At 44.1% G+C, this 21,579-nt stretch overlaps 1 protein-coding gene across 8 annotated transcripts in view; it reads right to left on the reverse strand.

The window, feature by feature from the left end:
- Nucleotides 1-272: 272 nt before the first annotated feature.
- The window catches only part of ADGRL3 (adhesion G protein-coupled receptor L3), a 491,700-nt gene continuing 470,393 nt past the window's right edge, over nucleotides 273-21,579 (reverse strand). For 6 of the 8 annotated variants that reach the window (XM_063423656.1, XM_063423662.1, XM_063423661.1 and 3 more), the window contains one exon: nucleotides 7,798-14,404. In XM_063423656.1, coding sequence (XP_063279726.1) covers nucleotides 13,602-14,404 — 803 coding nt within the window. In that variant the 3' untranslated portion in view covers nucleotides 7,798-13,601. Of the gene's footprint in view, nucleotides 4,238-7,797; nucleotides 14,405-19,875; nucleotides 20,005-21,579 lie in introns of those variants that run through there. The other 2 variants (XM_063423664.1, XM_063423663.1) reach the window with 2 other exon arrangements.

Genomic DNA, 21,579 nt, shown 5'->3' on the forward strand with positions numbered 1-21,579 from the left:
GAGCAGATATTTTCCTTGCCCCCTTTGACCAGGCTTTCCTCAAGCTGTTGTAGGGAATCTGGCCCATGTGATTGAGATACAATTTACCTGGAACTGGGATTCTCTTGTAAGATAAGGCAGCAGAAATCACCACACATGTCCATGAGCTCCTGCCTTTGCACTGGCTGGTGGCTCCTTGTTGCTTTGTTAAACCTCCAGGAATGTTTGCAAGCATTAGGATATATGCTGACTTTAACACACTACCACTCAGATCTCCCGTATTAAGGTTTCATTGTTTTTTATGTGAAACATTGCAGCAGCTAATTGCAATTACCAGAAAGCATATACAAGACAGCTTGTTGATTGCCAGTAGACAAAGACACTTTGGAAATCTTGGATTTTGCTATAGATGAAAGCCTATAAATTTTAAAATAGAAACCACGTTATCATTTACAATTTCCGTTTGTGAACAAATTCTGCTAAACAAAATTGGCGGCTGATTAAGTAAACATTTATACATAAATAAAACAGTGAAGATCTCTTCAGTTGTTGAGATGCAGCCAGTTCAGTCTCTCGTAAACAATACAGTGATGAATTCTGGCATTACAGTGCATGATAAAGCTACCTAGCCTCAAAGTCTTAGGCAAACTAATCCATACGCATGAATCAATCAGTTCATTTTAGTCATACCAGCGTTATATAAATGTCACCAAAATCAATGCCTGAAAGATATAACAGATTAATAAGTCCTCATGCGGTACATCTAACTGGGATGCAAACCTACAGCAGATAACTTCACGCTGAACACAGCTATATAAGTAGTTTGAATAAGTAATTTTAATAGAAAACTCAAGGGCAGCCCTGTAATGAGCAGGCACGGATGAGAAAAATCTGGTGCATTATTAATTTCAGACAATGCCGAGTTCTTTTTCATAATGTACATTTTATTAATGCTTTCTGTGATAGCTTTTCATACTGGTTCACCACCAGGAGTACAGTAATTACAATGTATTAAGATTCATTCCATGCCTGAGGAGTAAGGAAGTCAAGTTACGATATGGAAAGCAAGTGAAATGTCAATCAGTATTGACTCAGGGCTGGATTAAATCAAAATTCTGCTGGGTGGGTTTGGTAACAGCACCTCCCACACACAATTTTCGGTGATTATCTGCCTCCCCCTCCTCACTGCTCATCTTCACATGTGACCTGTGTGCCATCAATATGGATGCAGTGGATGAGATGCATAATTTTTGTTAGGACTTGCGGTTAGTCTGGCTCATCTTTACAACTGTCAGTTGTGGGGTGGCAGCCTCTTTAGGGCTGGAGAGAGAGAGAAACATTGAAGGTTGTTGTAAATGCCTCCAAGAATAATTCTTCTAGACATAAAGGCAAGGCTTTAAGGTACAGGATGAGGGGATTGTCTGGAGAGAGAAACTAATAGTGAGCACTCCAATGAAAAAAGTCCACCACTCAACCCAACCAGGGGAATTCTGTTTTCCTGCAATCTAGAAGAACCAGGGAATATCTTCTTTCCTGTAATTGCTACCCCCACGTTTTCCCCATGCTGCACCTCAAACCTCCCCAGGGTCAGGAAGCCTTGGGTTCAGGATTTAGCATTGCCCTTTGGGGCCCTAGAAACTGTAAGAATGGTTCCCTCATGGATGTGAAAGATTGTGAACTTTCACACATTTTGGAGTTATTTATTCTGCTTAATACACTGGCTGACTTCCAGCACATTTCAACCACAAAGTCAGAGTGTGTTGCTCCTACCTTTCACTATTTTTCTCCCTGGAAAAAAGGCTAATAGCCTTCACTGGGGAGGAAACCACAGCCTCCCCAAGATGATGGTCACCTTGCCTGGGGACACCATACAAGGCTGGAGAAGTGGGCAAAGGAAGAGGTGTCCAGATGTGGCAGATGAAAGCACAGTGCCCCCATGCACTGGTTTGATACATAAATAAATACATAAATCACTTGGTCCTTGCAGCTGTTAGGTGTTAATGGTAACACAGACAGCTGGATGACAGGAGATATTCAAGTATTCAAGTGGAAAAGACTGTCCTGCAACTCACCTTGGACCACTGCAAGCAAATTACCACTCTAGATGTCCACACCTCTCAAGAATTTGAGGCACCTTCCAATTTCTGTTGATTGCCCACTGCCTATTCCTTGCAAAGGTAAAGGGCCTTTGGCCCCAATGCCGTGTTGAATAATGCAACAGTTGTTTCATGCAATCTGGCTTCTTCATGGGGAAGACACTTTACCTTGGCACTGCTTTCCTGCAAAATGTTAAGCTGAAGAGAGTGTTCTATGTCCAGAGGAAGTTACTGGAGGTAATTTTCAAAAATATCTATTTCTTATGTATTGGCTTTTTTTCTGATTTCAATTTCTAATTTCATTCTCTTCTCCTGATTTCCCTGCACTGCATGAGTCCAAACAGTTGAACTCAGAGTAAATAAGGCGTGAGTAAGCTTTGGGTGGTGAATGATGAAAGGGAAACCTCAAAGCTCCTGTCCAGCTTCCAGGAGGTACCACCATCCTGCCACAGTCCGTGCTTGAGTGCAGCCTGTTCTGCTGGCGGTGTTTGCAAATGAGCGCTGTTGTGCCACAGCAGGAGACAGTGGATGACAACTCAATGCAGAGCAGAGATTTATCAGTTCTCACTCAGCTAACACCATCCCCTTGCCTGCCAAGCCTCATTCCCTGGAGAAGTGTGGACACTACTCCACACTCACGCTACTAAAGCTGGACCTTGCAGTCTTAATATGACTCCTTGGATGTGTTTGGGTGTATGAAGGGCAGTACAACACACACATCCATTTTCTTTCCTCATTCATGGACACAGCTACACGGACACAGGGACCTGCACTGGCTGGCAGCCCCCTGAACCAGACACAGCATTGCACACACATTTGCACAGACAGAGAACTGCACAGACAGGCACTGCCTGACATGAACACAGAACATGTCTAGGCACATCTCCATTTACCCAGCTGAACTGTTGGCCCAACACATTAATAAGCCTTCAGGGTTTGTGTGTTGGTGGGGGTTTTTTTTGTTTGTTTGGTCTTTTTCTCTTTTTTCTTTTTTCCTTTTTTTTTCTTTTTCCTTTTTTTTTTTTTTTTTAACTAATGCTGAAAGCTTAGGGATCACCACGCTGATGGGGTTTGCATCCCTCTGATGATTTCTGCCCATCCCACCCTCCCCCTTCCCACAACTGCACCAAGCAGTCCAAGTCCTCTGTGGGCTGTAGCTGAATATTTACACCAGTGGAGACCACGGGATCAGTGACTTCACCCTTTTTACATGGACTAGGGAGAAATGTCTGCCGAGTCCTCAGCTGGACAGGTCCATCCTCCTTCAGGTGCCTCCTGCACCTGCAGTGATGGCACAGCTTGGCTGCAAGAGCCTTCACCAGCCTCCAGCAGGCAGATCCCGTGGGTTCCTATATATCCATCCCCAATTGAGCTGATTGAGAAACGCTATCTTCAAGATACTAAGGCTCATTTTTTTTTTTCTCAAAAAAATATTTCTATTTACACAAGACATTAAAATCTGAGCAGCTTTTCCCCAAGAAGTTTTGGCCAAGTGGAGCTGCTGCTGGACACATGCGCCGGTCCCTATTTACAAGCAACAGCTTCTCTTGACAGTACTCTGCTGGCATGTTCAGCTTCTTCTGGTGTAAGGACTACTTCTCTGTCCCTCTGGTGCTTCCCTTGTTGGCTCTTTGCACTGACAGATCTGTATTTACAACAGCAACCTGTACCCTGCAGGTTCCCCTGTACATAGCCCAGCTTGAGAGCATGGAGAGAGGCTTGGGATATGGATTAAGCACACTCAGACATCTTTTAAATGTTACCAGGTTGCAAAGTCAATGTTTGGAGCAGGTGAAACTGATTTATTACAAAAGACAATTTTGACTCATTCTGCTCATCTTCAAAAAAGAGACGGGCGACCAGACAGCGAGGGCGCTTCCCAGAGTGCTGCCATGCATGGGGCAGCGGGAGCCTCAGCTGTGTTGTTCTCTCCTTGGGGATGCAAGGGTTTGCTGAGGGTTTGGTGGAGGCCAGTTTCTCCAGCCTCTGCTGTTGTGCGGTCCCAAGTGAGGGACAGGTGAGCTGAGGCACAGAGGAGCTGAGGTGGTGCACTGACACGGGCTGGCCGGGGCAGGCTCACGGCGTCCCCAGGCGCTAGATGACACTGTCCTCCATGGTGACTCGCCTGAAGACCGGCTCCTGCTTGGGCGTCCGTACGCCTTCTGTGAAAAACAAGAGGAGAGTGGGTAAATCCCTGGAGCAGGACCTGCAACCACCACCAGCTATTCTCAAGACCATTTCCAACCCCAAGCAAAGCGGATGCCTGGACTTGCCTTAAAAAGGAAGGCTTGCTCAGGGAAGGTGCATGTATTTATGGGTGAGCACTCCATTGGGAATCTCCTCCCACCCTTTTTGCTGAATTTGGTGCTGGTCTTTTGCTTGGCTTTGGCCCCCCCATGAGCCAGTAGTTTGTTGTACAATAGCATCGGCCACTGCTGCCCACTGCTCTGCAGAAAAAGAGTGACGCTGCCTCTTTGCTCCTCTGTGTTTAGCACAGCACTGAGCTATGGCCACCAGTTTGTATCAACACAACCGGGCGTGTATGAGCAAACTGCACTTTCTATTGTGTCCCCCCTGCCCCTTAATAATAAATATTCAATATAAATGAGTGCAGAGTAAACAGACTTCTTTTGGTTTCAGACATTAACTGAAGGGTGCTTTGCATCCTGAGTGCTCTGCTTTACAGCTGCCTTTATAATCAGTGCAGCCCCAGGGAGAAAAGCACCTCCTTCCATGAGCTCACTTGGGAGGACACAGCCACACACACTTTGGGGTGACTACACACAGGCCTTTTTATAAATAATATTTCACGGAGAGCTTAAGGTAGGCTGTCCTGGTTTGAGAGGAAGTGAGTTTTTTCAAGAGGCTGTGGTCAAACCAATCAGTGGTCAGGTTTGAATGTTAGCATTTTTAGTGGCCGCTGAGGGGTTAGACACGCGTCTAAGGACACAAGGGGTTAAAAGCGAGGCCTCCCAGAGGAACTTCCTCTTTTCTGGCTCCACTTTCAAGAGGGGAGCACCGTTTCCCTCCTCCCCTACCCAGGCTGGGTGGGGGAGGGGAGCCACATGGCCGGGCTGAGGGGAACTACGTGGCTGGGCTGAAGTATGCTGGAGCCCTGAGGCAGGAAGAGAGTGGACAGGTCTGGAGCTGAGCTGGCCTCATCCAGGATGGAGGGGTGGAAAACTGTAGAGGTGCCTTCCGTGTGTACCCCCTGCCCCCCTCCGGGATAAGATGCCCAGCTGCGTGGGAGTTGCCAAGCCTGGGAGTGCCTGAGCCTGCAGCCCTGCCGGGAGCCAGAAACTGTTAACCCTTTCTTGGAAGAAGGAAACATTTTTCCCAGACATTGATTCTCATGGCTAGTGGTTTCAAAAGAGAAAGTGAAACAGCCTGGGACTGAGATGATAAAGCACGATTAGAAAGAACCCTAGATGAGCAGGGAATTGAAGAAGAGTGGCTTTTGAGCTAGACTTTTCTTGCATAATGTTAGCCCTAGACTGAACTCAAGTCTCTTTTGAACATAAATGGCATTTGGGTAGATGCAGCTGCCTCTGCTTTTGCTACAAACACTGGCACTTTAAGAGTGGAGCGAGCAGAGAAGAGAGGGGGAGGGTGTGGTGGCGCCCTCTGCCCTGAGGGGAGACTTGCTCTTAGAGCCCTGGGCCCCAGGAAAAAACATGAGGAGAGCTCAGCACACAAGTATCCTTAAAAGAGCCCTATAGCAGCTTTAGCCCATGGACAGTGGTGAGAGCACTGGACATGGAAAAGAGAGTGTCACCACGGCAACTTCTCCGGGCGGTGCCACGGGTGACATGGAAACACATAAGGCGTGGACCCGTGTTTTCTGAGGAGCAGTCTGTGGTGCGAGAGAGACTCTTCTCTCCCTTGCTGAATTGAAGATTAGTTTTTTTGAGTAGTGATTGTTTGATTTAAAACCCAAGGTTTTGGTCTATGGAAGGTAACGTGTAGGGGGTGGAAACTGGGGGAAGAGAAGAAATGTTCTGGGAAGATTTCATTTCTGTTTGTGTGTGTTTAGAGTTTCCCTTTCTATTTCTGTTCTTATGTAATGTGATAAAGTTTTGTTCTCTGTTTTCAAGTTTTAAGCCTGCTCTGCTCTGTTCTTGACCACATCTCACAGTAGCTCATTAAGAAAAACATACACTCATGGGTGCATTAACATCTGGCCAGTGCTAACCCACGACATAGGCTAATCACATTCAAGGAGAATGAAGAGTTATTCTGGAGCCATTTTCTAAGCATAAATAATTTCACTCTGTTTCTCACCCTCCCAAATATGTGTTGCCCTCTATGGTGTCAAAGGGAAAGTGGTGGGGGCAGAACCAGCAACTTTTTAGACAATCTCCCAGCTTGGAAATTTTGGCTGATCTTGGGGGGTTTTTCTGAGGAGAAGGGACTTTCATCTTTTCCTTGTTGTTCATCTCTGTTTTTTTTCTTCTTTTCCCAAGTAGTGGGATGGATTTTGTCCTTTCATTTTCACTGCTGTTAGCTCAGTGGGCTGCTTTGCATGGCAGTACAAACTTCCAGCAGTGGAAAATGCCTGGGTGCAGAGTGTGTAAATAATAAAGAAAATCAAAAATCCCACCTATTTAGTATGTAGCGCTCTTCCTGGCTGATATCAACAGCAGCTTAAGCAATGATAATGAGGCCTTTTATCTCTAAGTTTGAATAAGCAAGCAAGGAAGTGGGTGAGGGGAAGGTGACCAAAGGGCAGAGCTGAGGTGCTTGCACTGAAAAAAATTCTTCTTTTATTTATCAGGAAAGGACCCTCTCAAAAACCTCAAAAGGCTACTTTGTGGCAAACCATTAGAACTTTTTGTTTTGTTGGGTTTTTTGTTTGTTTGTATTTGTTTGTTTTTTTTGGGGGGGGGTTGTTTGTTTTGTTCTTGTTTTTGTTTTTGTTTTTTAGGTGAAGGAAACCAGGGCCTGGCCAGAGCAGCCACTCAATAACCACAGCAAAGCTTTAGCTTGCCTCAAATATGCCTCCTATCACATGTGGTTCTAATTCCCCATGACCCTGCATTTCTCTCCAGCTGCCTACAGAAAACATCTGAGAAACACTTTTTGTCATATTTCAGCCAGAGGAGAAAGCCTTGCTAGAAATCAGGGTTTTTTTCTTTTAATTCCCCCCAACCAAAAGTCCATTTTCCCACACTCCCTTTGCAGCTTTTGTGCAACCAAGTTCTCAGAGATATTTGGAGCACAGTGCTTCTGCTTCCCAAGTGGAATACCCAGACATCATCCACTCAGTTTGTTGACTGCTTGGTTTTCAACATCCATCCTCCAAATCCATTTTTCAGCGGATACTACCACAGAGTCATGCCCACTGAAAGGCAAAGCCTTTGCTGATGATGGGACACAAAGGCTGCAGGGCTCATGTCTGGTGTGAGGTTTTCTGCCACAGGGACCCAAATTTAACTCTGCCTGAGATGCCTCCAAGAGAAGTAGGAGAAGAGGCTGAAAACAGTATTATTGTTGCTGTAATTTACCCAACAAGCACCCTTCTGCTGGATATAACCTTTCTAAAGCTGTAACACAAGATGCAGTCCACTGTACGTGGCAGTCTGATATATTTGGTCATCTGTACAAATATTGCCATCACACCAGCTGAGAAGGTTGTGCAGCAGCTATGTTTGTGTCTTCAAAGCTGCTAGGGTTTTAAGCAGCACTGCTAAGATACCAAGCATTTGCTTCCAACACATAATAATTGCTCTCCATACAATATTTTTTATTTATTTATTGAGGTTTTAGCTTGGGTTTTTACATATATACAGTGTATTTAAGGAGTAGAAATATAAGAAAAGAAACTATATGGAGGGTAAAGAAACAAAAAGACAAAAAATACTCAGGATGATTTTTTTTTGTTTGTTTTTGGCACTTTCCTGAAGAAGACTATCCCCATCTGTCCGGTGTACTGAATACAATAAACAGTAAGCACCTGTAAAAAGCTATTTTGATGTGAAAAAGGAAGATTTCCAAGCTATCCTGGCTAGTTTCAATATTTCAGCTTTAAATAGACTGCCTCTTCTGAATTGGGATGATAAATGATCTGGTGTAGGATCCATGCATCCCTAGGGTTTGCCAAAGCCTTTCGAAGAGCAAAACTGGCCCTAAGCCAGCTACCCGTGCTGAAGGAAATGCCCCTCAGTCCACAAAGAAGAGTGCTGCTGCCTCCCAAGGGTCCTGCAGTGCCCTCCCTGACCGCACTGCTAATGCCCCCTTAAAGGACAGTCACTGAACAATCCAGGGCTGCCTTCCCTGGGAGCACTAATTACAGATTTTATCCGGCTTCAGCTTTACACTGCAGGATGTCCTCCACGCTGTTACCAGAGAGCTTGCAACAACATGACATTTATATAATGTTCATGAGCCCAGACTATTTAGAACGTAAAATATTCATTAAATAAAATTTGCATAGAGGGTAGCTGAATGCAGCAGATAGCTAAAAATAAAGCACTTTTCTTTCTAAAGGTAAGGAGGAGATCAGGGTGTGACAGATGACCAAGCCTGTGCTCCTAGGCTTTCCTGAGACAGGTTTTTAATAAGATGAGCTGTCTTTCTATCCCCATAGACTAGGCAATTCTGCAGGGTATTGCATTCTCTATTTCCTAGTGAGATCAAGGGCACAAGGGGGTGTGACAGAGAGGCCAGCTGGTAAGGGAGGGGGGATGCAGGCAATAGGGGCACACACAGAGACACAAAAAGATCCCCAGGAGCTCAGTGCCTTCCCCCATCACCACTGTTTCCCCAGGCCCTCTGAGGTATCTCACTGCTTATTACCTGGAGCAAGGGAGGAAGGAAAAAGATTGGTAAACAACTACAGATGTCAAGGAATTAAAGCAATCAACAAGAAGAAATGAACAGGACCATGGTAAGCAATATTGCCTACACAGTGCCTCTGAAGCTGTGATGAATATCCCCCATTCCCAGCAACCCTCCAGCCTACATGGTCTTTCTTGGCTTGTCTTTTGCCTTGTATTTCTCCTTCACATTTCAGGGAGATCTTACAACCTCTTTTAGCTCTTGCAGAAAATGGGTGGGAATTGCCTGCTGTAGTCAAAGTGTTTAGTCCTTATGCTACTAGTAAGCTGATGTGTCAGCTCTTTATGGGGTGGCCTGCAATGGGCTTACACAGGAAAAATAACCCAGGCCTGCACAAATTAGGAGTGTGAAAAGGGATTCATAACTTGTAAAGCATCTTCAGATGATTTTCAGGAAGATGCAAAGCATGGAGCCTTGTATTTCTCCATCCCCTCTCTTCCCACAAGAAGGCTTTCTGAAAGGGACAACAATAAATAGATCAATATTAACAATCCTCACTTCAAACATGCCTGGCAGCTCATGCTTCCCAAAGGTGGTCCCATGTTTCAAAAAATGGTCTGTGTATCAGCTGATATTCTCATCAGATCAAGCACTACCTACTACCTGTTTGCCTCTATTTTGTGTGTTTTCAGCTGAAAGTGGAATGCTTGTTGCAGTTGAATGATGAAGCTTTAATCTTCTCCCTATAAGGCAAATCTGGTTTGGTTTGCTTTGTTTCGTTAAATGGAGCTCTAGCAAAGATCCCTCGAGTACAGGGCTGATTATCCCCTTCAACCCAGCCTACACAGTTATGTGCCCCAAGCATGAGTATGGATTTAACACCATAATCACTACTACATTTTCATCAAGCTTTTTTTCTCACATTCTTGCCTTAGTTCAGCATTAAGAAATGCCTCAGAAGTTTTGCAGCTCTCCCTCATACCCCAGGAGCATTGTAGGCACCAAGGACTTAACAGTGAGTTGATTCTCACAAGCTGTAGTCTGCACAGAAGACACTGTTGCCAGTCACGGAGGAATTGTATATAGTGAGCTCCTTATCCAAGCACCAACCTTCACCATGCCCATAATCAACTGACACAACAATATGTTCTCAAGGGGAAGAAAATAATAATCTGTGTCCTGCTCCCCTTCAAAGAACACCCCCACTATATTACAGTCTTTGACCATTTTTGGCTTAATAAAATTAATAATAATGATTTTCCCTCTTTTACATGATTCAGCTGTTTCCTAAGCCGTAAGAAGCACCAACAGTGAATCCTGTGATATCAGAACGGCCTGGGGACAGAAATAATCAGCTTGAAAATAAACAGTATTTTTTTGCAATCAAAGCGCTAATAGGCATGGGTAGGCTGGCAAAGAGAAGGGATAAAGAAGAGGGGGAAAACAGCCTGCACACTGATAAACCTGAAATACATAAAAGGGCTGAGGAAGTATGACTATTTGTAGTAGAAGTTAAAGATTTTTCAGTAGGACAAAACCATTGAATGGCATATCCACCACTGGTTTGTTCTTGCAGAGTTTCAGAAACACCAGTAAATTCTGTGTTCATCATCTGCCTCCCACTTTGCCATGATGATATTTGCAAGGGTGCATCTCACCCTCTGCATGAACTCGATTCCACCATACCCTGGAAAACTATTTTTTGAGTCTAATACAGTGAAAGAGTTTTTACTTTCCCCGAAGTAAGGGGTACCTCAGTTATTTAAAGCCTCAGCAGCCTTTCTTGGGCTGCTACATGGATTGCTGGGATCACACGGATGTGAATCACCTGCTCTACCTGTAAGAGTGGATCCACCATGCACTATCCACTTCCATCATTGCTGGTATGGAAAATAAAACGAAACAGGGAGGCAGCATCAAGAGCACAACCTGGCTAGCCAGCGGCTGCTTTGCTATGAAGTGATTCCCCAATATTCCAATAGGAAATGCTCCCTTGCCAAAACCTAGACCCAGCAAGAGGCACTGCTGTGATCAGTGCTTGGTCTCACATGGAGCTTCTTCCCCAGGATGTTTTGGCCAGGGTGGCAGGAAGGACTTAGGTGACTCGGACCAGACTCTTTTGTAGGCTGTGAATACCACTAAATACCACCACCCCTGGCTGGTGCCCAACAAGACTCTGCTGAGAAGCACTGAGCAGCACTGCCCCAATGTGAGGACAACCCCGGGATGGAGCAGAACTGCTCCACTGATCTCCTGATGCGGCATTTATCCTCCAGCACTGGGAATATCTTAACAAGTGCCTCACCCACCTGCTCCAAGTCTTCTTGCTTTTAGCCCAGCAGGACTTGGATAGGCAGTTTAGATGGAGGAAGCACCTAGCTTCTAAGCCCCCTAGGCCATGGGAGGACTTTGCAAAAAATCACTGAAAATTTATTACCAGTCATATCCAGAGGTGGGTATTTTCCCTGTCAACCTTTCCAGTCTATTTTGTGGTTTTCTGTATTCCTGACTGCACTCAAGGGATTTGAAGGGGGAGGCTGGAGGAGAGCAGCAAAGTGCCAGTGGGCCATTGGCAGAGATGGGGCGGGAAGGACGACATGGCCAAGGATGGTGAGGGAGCTTGCCATATGTCCGGAGCAAGAAAATAAAGAGACAGCAAACAACAATTGAGAAAGCCTAACGGGGAATTGTTTTACTCTTTGATATGCTACCTGCAGTTTTTAATCTCAGAAAAACTAAATTAAAAAAAAAGAAAAAAAAAAGAAAAGAATAAAGAAAAAAAAAGAAAAAAGGAAACAAATTAAGAAAAGAAAAAAATTACAATGATTAAAAGATACGACACGTGAAACACTATACTCAAATCATCCTTGTGTCGTTGGCTACTTTATACAGTAGGCACAAAACAGACCTAGAATCACCTGCAACAAATGTCAACAAGTGTTGTTTCTGCCCCTAAACAAGTACCACCAGCCTCATTTTTCTAGTCAGCCACAGCTGCATAATCTTTGTGCTTAAATTTCTCAGTTTAGGCCTCCTTTCTTCGGCACTGCTCCTCATACCATAAAGAAGTGGAGACTCATACTGATGACATTAATGGAGAGAGGAACAACAACGACAAAAAAAGAGAGATTAATTGTACAGTACATACATACAGTATCTTCTAAATCGTGATCAGTTGTTTATTGGTTGGCAAACAAGCTTCACTTTTACAACAAATATTAGTAATGAGGTCATTCAACTGTTGAGACCATACAAAATGGATCATAAATTAAAAAAAAAAAAAAGAGAAAAAGAAGAAGAATTCATACTCCGTGCTGCTAATTTACCTCCAGAAAGCCTATGTTACTTAAAAATCTGGTCAAATAAATAAATTTCCTGTTAGGAAAAATAATGAACAGAGGACTTTTTTTTTTTTTTTTTAAATTAAAAATCACTGCAAAGTACTTTTTAGCTCACTACATATCAATCTATTTTCTTCTTAACCACTGCAGTACAAGTGCCTAAACCAGGGACAGACCGAGCCGAGAAGGCCCTTTGCTCCTCCAGGGAAATGGCCGTCTCCTGTAGAATCCCCACTTAGACTACAAAACCCCCTCTCAGTCCCTGGATGCGACCCGAAGGCCTGGCTGAGGGGCTGTTTGCCAGAGATGCGTCACAGGATTATCATCACGATCGGTTGTGCACTGACAAAGAGGAAGTTTGCCCTGCTCTAGTCTGCCAAAAGGTCTGCTGGCAACATGCCGCCTGAAAAAGGTTATACAGCGAGGAAATGAAAAGACTGGCTTGGCTGAAAAGAAATGGTGATGGTGTTACTAAAAATGGTCCTTAGAAAGTCTGGGGTTTTTTTTTGCCCAGTGACTTTTTTTACTGGGATGGGAAGGGGACACAGGGAAGGAACAGTGGAAGAGGCGAAACAAAATTAAAAAAAAAAGAGTTATGAAAAGCCTTGCTCCTACTGGTAGACAAACTTACAAGACCAGCACAACAGAAAGAAGTTCCTATTTTTTTTTTCCACTACATTAACAGGGACGCAAGTTCTGGAGGAACAGAAAGCAGACTATATGTGCAATGCTAGTATCTGTACATTACATAGAAATTCACTTCTCTTTTTCTGTCATTAGTTTTTATCATACGTTAATACAGCAAAATGTAAAATATGCTTTTAGCACAAGTTTCTAAGATCCCCTTCTGTCTCATTAAATTTGTTTACATTTTGTTTGCTCGCACAGCAAACGGCGCTGCAGTGAAACCAAGCTGTGAGTGACCATAACCCATGATGTGATCTGGATTGGTAAGAAAAAGTTTTGCTAGCTTGTTTTACACAGCGCTCACACCTAGATGCGTCATTGCTACTAGTTTCAAATGCACATTTTTGGCCTTTTATCTTTTTTTTTTTCCCTCTTAAATCAGGTCGTCGGTATTAAGAGCAACACAGCATCAAGGATTGTTTAAACAAAACGGCATAACTTGAAAAGGCCACGAAGTGTGCCGTTATCTATCTCTTTCATTAACATAATGAAGTCTGTCTGGAGGGAAGAAGGATGGGAAGATACGGGGGGCACAGCAGTAACTGTCCTCTCCGGGCCGGCCTAAGAATTCCAGTAAAAAAGTCTGAGAATTTCCTTTTGAACACCATGAAGATTTAGGAATACACACAATATTACCACTGCTTGGATTAACTCAGAATAGTAAACCGAGTGTTACGGAGAGGCTTTTAGTTGTCTCTTTGTTTAATTTTTGCTGAATCTTCTATAGACTAGTGACCAAGTGAGCGGGTCCTTTTGCATTGCCATCCGGAGAGGTTCCCTCTTTGTTTGGCGGGACTATAAAACCGTCGCTGCTGCCTCGACCTAGCTGGTAGTAAGTGTGTAGCTGATGGACGTGATTCCTGGAGCCAAGATTGGGCATGCTTTTGTAGTAAACATCGTCGGCATCACCACCGCCGCTTTTCGCTGGTGGAGGATCGGTCTGGGTGCTGGCGGCGACGCTCTCTGTCATGGGCATGCCAGCCAGCGCGGGCATACTGGTGTAGAGAGAATCCCTGTTGGGTGACTGCAGGTCGTCCGTGTGCTCGTTGGTCAGCAAAGGGAAAAAGCTCTCGCTGTTGTCTTGCGGGATGCGACGCCGACTGTAGAGGTGGGGCTGGTGGTTGTCCGCCGAGTACACTCGGGGAGGCAGCAGTGGGGCATCCGACTCCTCGTGGATGAGCTCCAGGCCCAGGCTCTCCTCATGAGTGAAGGAGGTGGCGTCATCCAGCACAATGGCATCGTCCTCGCTCCCGCCGCCGCTGTTGACAAGTTTGTTCATCAGGTTGCGGCTCTGCTCGCTGGAGCGCTCATGGTTGTTCAGGTAGGAAGGGATGTAGTTGGAGGTGAGTTCCTTCAGGATTTTTTTCTCAAGGGCGTTCTCTGTGTGGTTGTACCCGCGGTCAAGGATTTGCACGCAGTTGCTGAGGTACTCGCCGCTGGCGATGCTGTAGCTGTTGCCGTGATTACCATTCAGTGGTAGAGTATCCGTGACACTTGTATCCCTGGCATTGTTCAGAAGCCCCTCTGAAAAACATTACACAAGAGAGGGTGACTTGTACAAACAGGACACTCATGCGGGATGTGCACACTCAAACCCCCTTTCCTAGGCTGCCGCGGCTGCTAGGGCTGGGCAGCAAGGAGAGCGTCACGGCCAAAATGGGAGGGCGCAGCTCCATCTAACCAGCTGGTGGTCAAGGGCTTCCCACCAAAAAAAATGGAAATCACTGTCAAGTGTGTGACTTGATATGGCAACATCCAGCCAGAAGGATAATAACCTCTCCTGGCCAGTATTCTCCTACAGCTCTTGCGCTCTATGCATTCCTGGGGGAGCTGAAAATTTATGACCCTGGGCTGGTCCCAAGTGCCCTGGCTCTAGGAACTTTGGAGGAAGGGGGCTATTCTCTCAGCTGAGGGAAAAGTATTTGCAGGCCATGCTAACCACTACCACAACTTTGTTTGGGAGTGTATGCTTCCTAGAGAGAAAAAAAGTCTGCTCTCCCTTTTGCTGGCCAGGCTGTAAGGATAAATAGAGACATAAGGACTGAATGGCAGGATTCAGGGAGTAGCAAGGGGGAGGCACAAAGTGCTCCTGGCCCAGGATTTTCGGGAACAAGGCTAAATGCCCTACCTGTTCTGGCTAAAGGGCATAACCAAAATTATTTACTCTACACTGGCCAGGTGGGGATTTTCCAATACAATTGATTTTAGTGGCAGCTGTTCTGGGGTCTTGTGAAGCCTTTAAAAATAGCTCCTATTCCACCTGCAAAGTTAAAGCAGTGGGTCCAGCAGAGGGTACAGCAAGTACCATCACTGCCATGGTATGGTAGGCTCATGGGAACCTGAGAGGAGTAGCAGGGGTGTCCCTGCTCTAACTGCCTTTTGCATCTCCATAGGTTGCTCAATGCTGACAATGTAAGGCTGGAGCTCGGCTCTTTCCCAAAGCCCTGCAGGAGATGGCAGGGGAAGTGCCTTGAGAGCAATGCCAGCATGAGGGGCCAGGGGAGAAGAAAATCAGGCCCAGCAGTTAAGCCACCACACTTTCTTTCTTGGAATCACTGGTCTCCTTGGAAGGAGAGCAGGCATGGGGATGCATGAAATAACTTATTAACCTCTCAGCTAAGGGCTTCAGGCATTGCCAAAAACTGGCAAGCAACTCCCAACAAGGCACAGTGGATCAGAGAAGTCATTAAACTGACAATTTCAGATGAACAGTTGCTCATACCATGCTTAGTACATGGCATGTGTACCTTCTGAAAATACAGGATTCAGTCTATATCTGCGATGGAGTAGTTGCTGTATGTCAAGGGCTGGAAAGCACTACTGAAGGCTTCTTCTTGCTTTTGAGTGAAATGCCCCAAATGTGTCGATCACCTTTTAGGTTTCTGAAGTTTAGAGGGTGCTGCTGTATCCTGGGTTCCCCAGCAAATGAGGGAGCTATGCCAGAAAACCAACTAGCCATCACAGACATAGAGCAAAACCATTGATTTTCACAGTGAAAGCTCTCCAACCGAGTCACGATGCTTGGGGAGAAATGAAAAGTGAGCATTTTTGGGGGAGGGCTGTATGTAATGGGTGACAGGTACAACAGCATCTGTTTGATGGTTATGTTGAGTAACACATGCATTGAGGCACTGAGCACTGTGCTCCTGCTGCCAATGCATAGATCTGAGGTTTGGTGCAGAAATAAAAGGGGAGGCATTGCAGGTGAGAACAGAGTGCGGGCTGCCATGAAACGTGCTGTATAAAAATGCCATGACCTCGCAAATAAAAACATGAAGTTGAAAAAAAAAAAAAAAGCATACACAACTAAATGAGAAACTGTGCTGGGTAAACAATACCACAAAAATGAGAAATAAACAAAGAAAGCATCATCTAATCTCATCTATATATATATGTACACATACATATATATATACACACACATACATACACACGCATACACATATATATACATATGTCTATTCTTAGTCTTTCGATTTCAAAATAGTGAGATTAATTTCCTTTATTAGCTACATCATCTATATGTGATGCAATAAAAGTGAACTAAAAAAAATTACATTTGATATGCAATGTTTAGCTTTACTCCCATACTTGTCTCTCTGTAGGGCTCTAAACGACAGCATGAAGAAAAGGAAAGAAAAAACAACAAGTAAGCTTACAGCGACAGTAGGAGAAACATGAGTAAAAAGCAAATTGATGATATGCAGAAGAGAGTTAACGGAAATAATTTCCACTGCCCAGAATACATGAATTTGTTACAAGGTTTATTTCAGGTTAAAAATATTGACATTTTAGACAGAAAAAATATTTTATGCACAGTATTCAATAGTCTACATTTTTATTTTAAAAATTATCACATTTAAATTGTTTTCCAATGCCATTATAAAATGTTCAGCGTGCAACACAAATGAAGAAATAATGCCAGAAAATTTAAGGAAAGTCTAAAGCTGGTAACGGTCATTCTCGAAAAGACAGGCACTGTCATTGTCACTTCCAAAGTCTTAAAATGAATGGCTTTACTTACTGTTAGGTATAATAACCCTTGGCTGTTGAAACTGAAATCTGTTTCCTTGCTAAAAATGTTTTGCCGTCCATCTTTTGCAACAGTGCTTTGTAAGAGTATGACTTTGCTCATAATGGGGCTGCTGGCATTTTACAAACTTTGGTTAGTCTGATTTTTACTTTAACCAAACATATGGCAAACTAAATGGACTTGGCAAAAAAAGAAACAAAAAAAAGAGGAATAGTAGTTTGAATAATGGCATTGCTAAATGAAACTATTAAGAAAGGATTACAACAAGAAAAGTCAGAGAATAAGATAAAGAGGCAGTGATAACACTCGGCATCTCACTCTTCAGTAGTCTGTGGTACGTTGGATTTTAAGTAGAGCTTGTTAATGGTAAATAATGCTTGTGAACACCTTCTGTAAAAATTAGTTCTGACAAAGGTGTTGGGATGTTTTCCTGCTTTGGAGAGACTGCGTCATTGTATGTCCCTCAGCTTCCAATGACAGTGAGCACTTGGCCCTGCACCTACCACCTCCTCCTTCTTCTACACTCTGTGTCCTATCAAGGACTTGCTTATGCTACTGGAACATGGGATTTTGGCCTTTTATGGGTCTAATTCCCCAGCTCTTTCCACAGTTAATTTTTAGGACTTCCTGCCCCTGCTGATTGTCTACCACAGATGTGGCAGCTTTGGCTTAAACAGAGATGGTATTTTAAAAGACCTAGCTGGGGAAGCAAAAAGAAACAGGTGGACCAGGTCAGTCCCTTGTTCCTTAAGTGTGTCCTTCCCCATCCACGGCCAGCACTAGAAGTGGTACATGAAGGTACAAAAATAAGCAAAGCCTTATATATGTAAAGTGGAATGAGTTAGCCGGATGGTAGCTAAGAATGCCTCACTACACGCCAACCACAGCCAAGGCACACCCAGAGATGAAGACAGCCATCTACTTTTACAGTGCACTCTCCTGGCTTTAGCATTCCTGCTGGTGCAGCATCTGTAAACCCCAAAGGGCCACCAAGACAACTAGTCCTGGCTGGTTTTGCTGCACTTCATTTCTGCCATGGGATCTCCTAATATTCACAGTGTGTAATTGTCCAGGGACCCAACCAGTTTGAAAAGTAATAGCTATACCAGTTCTGCCGTCATTAACTAACTTGCAGCCTCCCGAAAAGAATGGTTTGGGTTCTACTCCCTCTAAGTCAATGGCAAAGCTCCAGGAGCTTAAATGGCACCACTGTTGGTCCCATTCCCTTTCTTCACCTCCCATGAATGAAGCCTGGATAGGTTTCTCTGTTACTTATCTGTGTTGAACAGAATAGCACTTGCAAAAAAATTATGCTATTTTTGTGGAATAACATTCTGTTAGCTCAGGTAACTGTATCAGGATCTAGTATGAAAAATTTGAAGAACGCAAAGTTATTAAAATACACGTAAAGCACATTTCTGCCCAAATCACCTGGGTTCACTTGAAGTACCCAGACCTGAACATCAGGACTCCTCTTAAGGCAATGCTGACCCAGCATTACCTGTTGCTATTTGATTTAAGAGACTACCACACCTCAAGGTTATCATGCAAAAAACTAGTCCGAACATCAAAGCTCATTTCAACATTTGCAGTATACTGAAATTCTTAAAATTCAGAGCATTTCATTCTTAACAGTAGCCCCTTTTAAAAAAAGCATCCTTGGAAGCGAATTCATTGCACAAAGTTAGCATAGTTTAGGAAATTAATAAACAGCAAAAAGGTCAAACACATGTGCTTTCCTTGTGCTTTAAATGCAAATACCCTACTGATACAGTTCAACATCTATTTCTGCCATAAACAACATGCTGCCCGTAGAGTACAAAGGGGGCTTTCCTGGTTGCATTATAACCATCATTATTTTCCCTTTCTTGGATATCCTTTACTGGGAAGTGATACCTTCATTGAGAGTGAAGAGCTGGCACACTTGCACTGGAATGCAGTGCTATGCTGCAGTGGTTCAGCCACGTTACAAGTAAGACCAAAACCAAAAAAATCCCAAGGATTTGGAAGGGGCAGAGCAGGATGGAGCCAGCAAGAGACAGGAGCTGTCAGAGCGCCACACTCCCCATCTCCTCCTCAGGCCCTACTTAAACACATCTGCCTCTCCCTCACAGAAACACTAGGACATCAGCTTACAGACATTGTCCCTTCCCACAGAAGCCAGAGCAGAGACAAACATGTAGGTGACAAGATAGTGACTTTCCATAGAAACCTCCATTAGGTACAACTGCCTTTGCCTGTCTCTTTTCTGTTGCCAAAAGGAGGATATCAAAGATTATCTAGATTCCCTACACCTTTTTTCTATTATTTTTTTCCCTAGTTGCACAGAGTACAAATCCAAACGGCAAAACATTTCTTATCTCAGCTCTGCTCTTTGAAGCTGGCCTACACCTCTTGCTTCAACTGTCATTTTTCTTAGAGATCAAGGGCAGTTTTGTTTTATTTTGCATTTTACTCCCTGTGCAATGCTGACCACATTTCTCTAGGCCGTTTCAAATGAGAGCAGCTTTGGTGGCAAAGGCCGGTTTAGCTTCACTTACCTTCAGCGGTGTTCCTGTTTCTGAAATGAATGATTTAACAAGGAAATGCACTGACAACAAAGAGAGGAATGGATGTGTCTGACAAAACACACATACACACAAGTCCAAAACAATACAAAAGCAAGGAGTCTGAATTAAAAAAAAAAATCAAAATACTGTGAATGCTTTAAGTAAAACTGACAAGAGTCTTTCAAAGTGAACTGGATTGCTCATGGAAAAATAGCATCTGGAAGATGGAAAGATGCATTGAAATGAAAGGAAGGGGAGGGGATTTTTTTTTTTGTGCCCAGTTCCAAAAAAGAAAAGTGTGTGTGCGTGGGGAGAGAAAAAGAAAAAGGAAGAAAAAAAAAAAGAAATGGGCCAAAATAAGCCACAGAAAATGGAATTCTCACTAGAAAAATTAGAGAGAAACTCCAGCACACCTTGTGCGTTGTACATGCTGACAGAAGGGTTGTTATAGACCGCCGATTCCCCGAGCAATGTATTATAAGGGTTGTTAGTGCCATGAGGACGAAGCAGAGCATTGGTTATAAGATGATTAGCCATGGCTCCTGGAGCAGCCCGATAGAAAGACAGAGAAAAAAAAACAACAAAAAAGGTCAATCAGGCAAATGTGGTATTAAAAAAAAGGGAAAAAGAACATTCAGAATGACAACAGTTGAAATAGTCCTGATTACAAGCAGCCAGCTAATTAGACTCGGAAAACTGTATGCCACTAAAGCAGAACAGATGTTACTGACGATGCACAAATCCAAACCAACGCAAAAGAAAATGTATCAGAAAGCGGATAAGCTACATTTATGGTGGTTCCCCAGTTGCTTGGAGTGTAAGCAAGGCTGCGCCCACATGCTTGCTACAAAGAAAGAAAGGAAGATGGCAGCCTACACAATGTGGGGGGAAAAACTCTCCGGAAAGTGCCAAATGAATAATAAAAAAAATATATATAATGACTAACAGACAACAGCACATTCAACTCCCACTATGTGCTAGGATCTCTTTTACCACTCCTTCACAACACATCTAAATCAAAAAAAGCAGAATTATAGAGAAAGGATGGAGAATGCAGTCTCCTCAAACGATCTCAGCATTTCTCAGACAGCAGTTATTTCTCATGTCTTAAGAGGGCAAGTTTCACTTCAGCTGTTTCTCTGATACCACCATCAAGAACATCCACAAACAGCTGAATCCATCCTGGAAGGTGACAGCACTACAGCTCCATCTGGCATTTCTATCAGGAATGAGAGTGGCCACGAAGTGCATGTCTCAAGGCTCTCTGTGTGCCCCACAAACACCTTGTTTCCCCACTCCCGCATCTCTTTGCTGCTGTTTCCAAGCACTCAGCCCAGCAGTTGTCCTTTGCTTTTTGGTTTATCCCTTGGAGACACAGCCTCTGGACCTGTGCTTTTCGGGATCATCATGGCCTCACAGGTGGCTGCCAGGACCTACCTCAATTCCTACTGCAGGCATCAACCCATGAAGCAAAGTCTCCACCTACCTTTTAGCTGACCTACAGGATGAAAAACCCTTAAGCCCTTGCTCTTAACCTCTTCTAATCTCCAGAGACATGACTGAACAAAAAAAACCCTTGCTCTTCAGGGCCATTCCCACTGAGTACTAGAGCAGGAAGGATGACCATGGTTTTTAAACTCCAGGACTAAACTGTAAAGACAAAACCTTTCCACCAGGAAAGGAAGTCATTGGTGAAACAACTAGAGCTAGTTAGGACAGGACTGTCATAGGGCTCAGGTGAGCTGGCTGTCACCAACATCTGATAGCCTCAACCCAAAGAAGTAACTGAAAAGCCAATCCCAAACCCAGTAACGCTTTCAGGAATGCTTTTATCATTGTCTGAGGCATGGAGACCTCATTTGCCTGTTTTAGGTGTGGAGGTGGCCCCACGCTGAGGTGAAGGCTGCTTTTGCAAGGTAGGTAGGGCACTGGATACAGTCTCTTTGGATGGAATTGATGAGGATATATAAGCCCTAAGCACCTTTGGCTGGTACAAATCCCTTTCACAGAGAGTTCTCTGAAAGCTCACACCTACTAATTATTTACAGGAAGGCAAAACCTGGCCAAACCTCAGACTGGGTGGAGGCTGCCTCCTGCCGTGCTTGTATGCAGGCCTG

Source organism: Prinia subflava, chromosome Z, assembly GCF_021018805.1.
Source record: "Prinia subflava isolate CZ2003 ecotype Zambia chromosome Z, Cam_Psub_1.2, whole genome shotgun sequence".
Lineage (NCBI taxonomy): Eukaryota > Metazoa > Chordata > Aves > Passeriformes > Cisticolidae > Prinia > Prinia subflava.